Below are 6,304 nucleotides of genomic sequence, written 5' to 3' on the forward strand. Positions count from 1 at the left end.
TAGAATCAACTAACCACCAATCTATGACATACTGTATATTTTCATTTTAATTTTATGTTATTGTATTTTTTCTATGTTCTTCTATAAGTAATGTAGATTTATAGGAAATGTAATTATTTTTACACCCAATAATGAAAAATTATATGATTTGCAAAACAAATCTAATTCATGGATTATGAGATTTTTTCTCTGAGGAGACATCTTTGTGCCTTCCTGCCCTCTACCAGGTTTACATAGAGAAGCAGAAAGGTGAGATCCTTGGGCTGGTCATCGTCGAGTCCGGCTGGGGCTCCATCCTCCCCACTGTCATCATCGCCAACATGATGCACGCCGGCCCGGCGGAAAAGTCCGGAAGGCTAAACATCGGCGACCAGATCATGTCCATCAATGGCACGAGTCTGGTGGGCCTCCCGCTGTCTACCTGCCAGACCATCATCAAGGTACCACCCTCTTGCCACCGCCTGGAAGCCATAATGTTATAAAATGCTACTTGTAAAGACAGTAGCTATAAGACTATATTTCCAGGCTGTTAATTCATATTTAAAAGGGGGCTTACAGTCTACTTGCAAGCACTCTGCCATATGGATACCATTTAAGATGATGCAGCACGCGGCTGTTTATCCCCCTCTGGTACAAACAAAGCCTTTGGGTTACGCTGCTGAGCTGTTATGGTGCTTGCATTGTTTTTGTTGCAATTTTATTAATGCTCTCTATTTGTGTGTGCGTGTGCGTGTGCGTGCGTGCGTGCGTTTGTGTGCGTGCAGGGGCTGAAGAACCAGTCACGGATAAAGCTGAACATCGTCCGATGCCCCCCAGTCACCACTGTCCTAATCAGAAGACCAGACCTAAGATACCAGCTGGGCTTCAGTGTCCAGAATGGCATTGTGAGTGCAGCTCTCCCTTCCTCCCCTGCATCCTCCTTATGGTCACCCTGTTAATACAGAGCAGTGGCTCCTATTAGAGGAGTTGCCTGGCCAGAAAATCTAATTCACATTCATTTGGAGCTTACCATCAGCGCAGTCGATCAGGTGAGACGTGTTTCCGAGTCCAAATGCTCCTGCTTTAGTGTTACGCGGCATCAGTGAGGAGCTAATGCTGCTAACAAGTAATGCTAGCCAGGGGCCTCTGTTTAGCATTGTGCAGGACGATTCTTTGTGTCTGTGTGCTGGAGGGAGTGTGATTGGCTCATGTTTGATGAGGATATTCTCCGTGTTCCTCTCTTTCTTTTGTCCTCTTTCTTTCTTTCTTTCTTTCTTTCTTTCTTTCTTTCTTTCTCTCTCTTCCTCTCTCAGATATGTAGCCTTATGAGAGGGGGGATAGCTGAGAGGGGTGGGGTGCGCGTGGGCCATCGCATTATCGAGATCAACGGCCAGAGCGTGGTGGCCACCCCTCACGAGAAGATTGTACACATTCTGTCCAATGCAGTGGGAGAGGTACAGAAACATTTGTACTGCACACACACACACACACACACACACACACACACACACACACCACACACACACACACACACACACACACACACACACACAAAAACTGTATACAGTATGGCCACCAAGGGTCAGATGTAAGATGGTAACGGGTAAGGCAGGGCAAGGCAGTTTTATTAAGGATACAGCAAGCTTGCTTGTTCTCTTTATGCATGTTTCTGGTGGGACAGGTAAATAAAAATGTTGTAATGGTAACAGTTCAGTAAAGTTGATTTACATAATTAAAACAAAGACTTGAATACAAAAATAAATAAAAATGTTGTAATGGTAACAGTTCAGTAAAGTTGATTTACATAATTTAAACAAAGACTTGAATACATTCACATACATACGCGCACACACACACACACACACACACACACACACACACACACACACACACACACACACACACACACACACACACACACACACACACACACACACACACACACACACACACACACCCCAGATACACATCTAGTAAGCACAAAACAATTGCACATACCAACACACACATATGCAATTTAAGTCGTTGCAGGGGCAAATACCTATGGGGCAATGCCAGGGGCTAATACCTTTGCAAATACATTTCCAGGCTTTATCTCCTGCTGTGCTTCTCTGTCTCTCTCTGCATAGATCCACATGAAGACCATGCCTGCTGCCATGTACCGCCTGCTGACTGCCCAGGAGCAACCCGTTTACATCTAACGATTCAAACGCTTCCCCCTCCCTTCTTCCCTCCCACTCTCCCCATCCCTCCATTGTCTATCATAACCTTTGACCTCTGACACATGATGTAACCTTAGTCAGCATCTTTGACTCTTGACCCCACTCCCCACGTGCATATGGCATGGTGTGGTGACTGACCGATGCGTCTCCGGCTTCCCGCTGGCCACGGCTGGGGTGGTCTTACTCTTCTCCACACACACCACACTACACTGCAACCCCAAACTTCCCCCCCCACCTCCACCCATCTCTGCCTCCTACCTCTGTAGCCCCCTCTCCCTTCCCTCTGAGGCTTCTGTGTCTGCTGTGAAGTGCAATATCCTGTTTGTGTGCGCACACTTCTGACTGATAACCAGGCATGGGAGGTGGGCTGGGGTGGAATGGAGTGGAGTGGAGTCGGATTGATGTGATGAGGGTAGATGATAGATAGGTGGATGGAAGAATCAAAGTGGGAGAGGAATCTGGGGCATTTTAACGGCATATGGTCTGCAAGTTAAGGGGGCAGGGGAGGGTGTCCATTTGAAAAGCTGTTTCTTTTGAAAGAATAGTCTGCAAACACCCACTTTGTTTGCTTGGTTTGACAGATTTCCTCTCACCATGTTAATGTGAATATAGAGCGTGATTATGAAGCCTTCCCTTTAACAGGCTGCCTGTAACAAACGAGTACGAAGGTTATGTGATTTTTTTTTTATTTATGTTTTGGTTTGTACATAGTTTTGTTTTCTGACCTTCATCAAACATTCCAGATTTATTTTCTTTCCATTCCCATTGTAAAGGGCAGCTTTGATCCTGACCGTACTGCTTACAGAATCTGGACCAAACTTTGGAAGCGTTCCATGGAATTCCAGTAAAAAAAGCGTGCTTTCAGAAACAAAAAGGTATCTGTAAAAGGAAAAGCTGGTTTTTTGATTCACAGACAGTGAATCTGTGAGGGATTTCATGCCTTAACACAACCCAACTGTATATTAACATGAGTGTCATTAGCAGGCTAAACCCTGTTCACCCTGGTCAAGAGAAGGATTGGAATGGTAGTACAAAGAATGCATCTAACTGTAGAAAGATCACATCTGACTCCAATAGGTGAAGGGAATGAACAAAAGGGTTTGGTGATTCTGGAAATAATTACAGAGCTCTTGCACAGGGTGATTACAAACCTACTCATTTAGAATGGGAATAACACAATTTAGACAGACGATTATTTTCTAACATACTAAGGTGAAGAAGACATATAAAATCAACTCTGTTCTGGAGAAAAACAGTTTTATGTATTAGTGGGGGTTTTGTGTGCAATATATAATGATCTCCAGAGGCAGTGTTATTTTTTTTTTAAAACTAGATTATATAATTTCCTTGTTCAGCACTTCACTTTAATTCCTTTATGGTTAACCTTTATTATTATTGTTAATTCTTATGGGACTTTGTTTAATCTATAATTTATATGCCGTTTGTACTGCAGTTTTAATTGGGTTGTGGAGAAATGTGATGTTGCAGACTTTATACTTGAACATGACTTGGTGGTAGAAGACATTGTGAAAATGCGGGATGCTTTTTTTTTTCATCTATTGTTTTATTAGATTTCTGTTATATTTTGGTGTATTTTGACCTTGATAACATTTACATCTTATGTCTTAAAAAGTGATGCTTTGAGGAAAGGAAAAAGGAAAGTAGACATTTTTGTTTTGAGAGTGGGGTCCTCTGGAGTTAAATGATCTACCAGAGATGGGTATTCTCTCAAGCGGTAGGATATGTGCTTTGTGGTTTGGCTGCAGTTTTGAACTATCTTATATCCAATCATGGTCAACATTAAAAGGACCAAAACCTTTATCAAAAAAGACATCCTTGAAAATGTGAAATTTAGTTATTGAAAATGGATATTGATGTTTTAGTGCATTAGGATAAACAAAACAAGAGTGTTTTGCTTATATTAGTGGGAAAAGGTACATGAATGCAGTGGTGTCCCACTGTAATTTGTAAGTGTGACTACATTTCTTTTTGACGAAAGGCAGACAGGGTCTGGCAATGTCCTCGCCCCGCGATAAGAGCCTGGGTGAGAGAGAAGCCCAAGGCCAGCCTCAGGTAGCACTGCTCTGGATATCTGATTGTCTTTCCAACCTCTCTTTGAAACAGAAGGATTAGCTTGAGGGACTGGGGAAGTGCCAGACAGACCCCCGACCCCCCAGGGGTTTGGACTGAGCCATTCTGACACCCTTAAAACTCAAGCTCCTGCATTCTCTTTCATACGACACTCTTCTGACACTGATGCTCTGCACCCTCCCCCTCCTCTCTCTCTCTCTGTCTTTCCCTTGCTGGAGTCGGTGAAGGTGAGCCGGTGAGATGTGGAGACAGCATGATTGATTGTGCTCTTTGCGCCCCTTGGGTCGGACAGGGGGTTGTACCAAAATGTTATTGCTTCCCTTTGCACTTGGACTCCTCCCAGGATGCAGCCCCCCCCCCATAAGTCCTCCCTTCCTGCCTCTCCTCTCCTGCACTCTTTCTCTCTGTTCAGAACTCTACGACCCCCACGGACACGCACCTCATGTTTACACAAGTGCCCAATTGGCTTGGCATCCTTCATTCAGGCCTACCTGGTACTGCTCGTTCTGCTGCTGGTTCTGGTCTGGTTGCGCCTGCACTGGGTCTGTGGGTGGGCCAGGCAAGCATCCAGCTGCCATGCATCTAAAGCCCCTATAACCCCCGTTCTAACCTCCCTGCCCTGCTGAAGCACAGGCTTGCAAATAAACATAAACAAAAAACTTACTCCCGATACGGTGATTGTTCCAAGTGTATGTCTCATCCCTGAAGATCATTTTGGCCTTACAATTGCTGTTTTTTTTTTTTTTTTTACTTTATTGATCAAAGCGCAGTGTGAGTGTGACCACGTTTTTATTTTTGGTATTTTATTCTCTGTTAAGCATGGTCTGTAGTCGTTTGTATGCTTTATCACATGCTAAAATGGTAAGAGTGATGTGTGAAGATCGTTTACTCCATCATAAACCAAAACCAGCGTGGAAATCTAAATAAATACAACTATATATTTATATGATATATCTATATGTATACCATAAAGACATCTAATGATAAATGAGTCATATTAGATATATATATATATATACATATGTATACACTGCTGTGCAAAGGTTATTGATGGCAGAAGTATCGTCCCTCCACTCTAAACATCCAAGATGATATTAATGGACACCCCTTTCAGAGTTGTTATTTATGCTCTAAAGTTGTTTTTCTCTTTGTTTCACAAACTGAAAGATAAGATATTGATAAAATACTTCAACTTTGTCTCTACAAAAAGGAATTCTCAATTTTCCCCCCCACTAGCAAAGATTTCAACTTCTTGCACAGTGGTGTTTCAGTAGGAATTATATATTCATGGTTATTTTGTGTGTTGCTATTAGGACTTGACAATAAGACGCTTTAGAGAATAATAATGTGGGAGCACGCAGATGGACACATTGATGGGAACAGGACCTGTAGAAGTGGTAGATGTGTACATATAGAACTTGAGACATAATGGACACAGGGGTACACATGTTTGGGGATACTACTGTAGAGTGGTGATTTTAGAAAGGTCTGTCTTACGAAATGACAAACATGTGACAGACATGAGTAGAGGGTTGCTGTGGAGATGGTTATTATGTTTATGATGCACTTGTTCTGAATGTACTTACTCTTACATATGTTTGTCAAAATGTCGACAGAGAAAAAAAACGAGGAAAAAAAACACTTTCTGTAAAGCAACAGCAATGTCTATTTATTTGCTAGCTTTTCCGTGATGTTACAATTATTGAGCTACATTCCTATACCATAGCTGGAATGTTTGTAACAGTATTTACAACAGTAAATGACTTACAGAGAGACCTGCCTGCTGGATTTATTGTGTTAACACCATGATGACTGATATTTGCATGTGATAATAATATTCAATATTATTTGCAAACATGTTTTATGTGTTTAATAATCTTTAAAAGTCAAATACGTCTGTACAACCCAAGTGATGAGTTATATATCCCTGACACTAATACCTCAGGCTGTGGGAGAGCCTTTTGACAGCTTTCACTCTAAAGCACTAAAAGAAAACATGTACAGACACATGA

General features: G+C 42.2%; 1 protein-coding gene across 4 annotated transcripts in view; it reads left to right on the forward strand.

The window, feature by feature from the left end:
* Positions 1-6,065, forward strand: part of apba1a (amyloid beta (A4) precursor protein-binding, family A, member 1a) — a 48,388-nt gene extending 42,323 nt beyond the window's left edge. For all 4 annotated transcript variants that reach the window (XM_048243309.1, XM_048243312.1, XM_048243310.1 and 1 more), the window contains 4 exons: positions 228-440; positions 765-884; positions 1,293-1,433; positions 2,109-6,065. In XM_048243309.1, coding sequence (XP_048099266.1) covers positions 228-440; positions 765-884; positions 1,293-1,433; positions 2,109-2,180 — 546 coding nt within the window. In that variant the 3' untranslated portion in view covers positions 2,181-6,065. The remainder of the gene's footprint in view (positions 1-227; positions 441-764; positions 885-1,292; positions 1,434-2,108) is intronic.
* Positions 6,066-6,304: the final 239 nt, after the last annotated feature.

This window comes from Alosa alosa, chromosome 5, assembly GCF_017589495.1.
Source record: "Alosa alosa isolate M-15738 ecotype Scorff River chromosome 5, AALO_Geno_1.1, whole genome shotgun sequence".
Taxonomy (NCBI): domain Eukaryota; kingdom Metazoa; phylum Chordata; class Actinopteri; order Clupeiformes; family Clupeidae; genus Alosa; species Alosa alosa.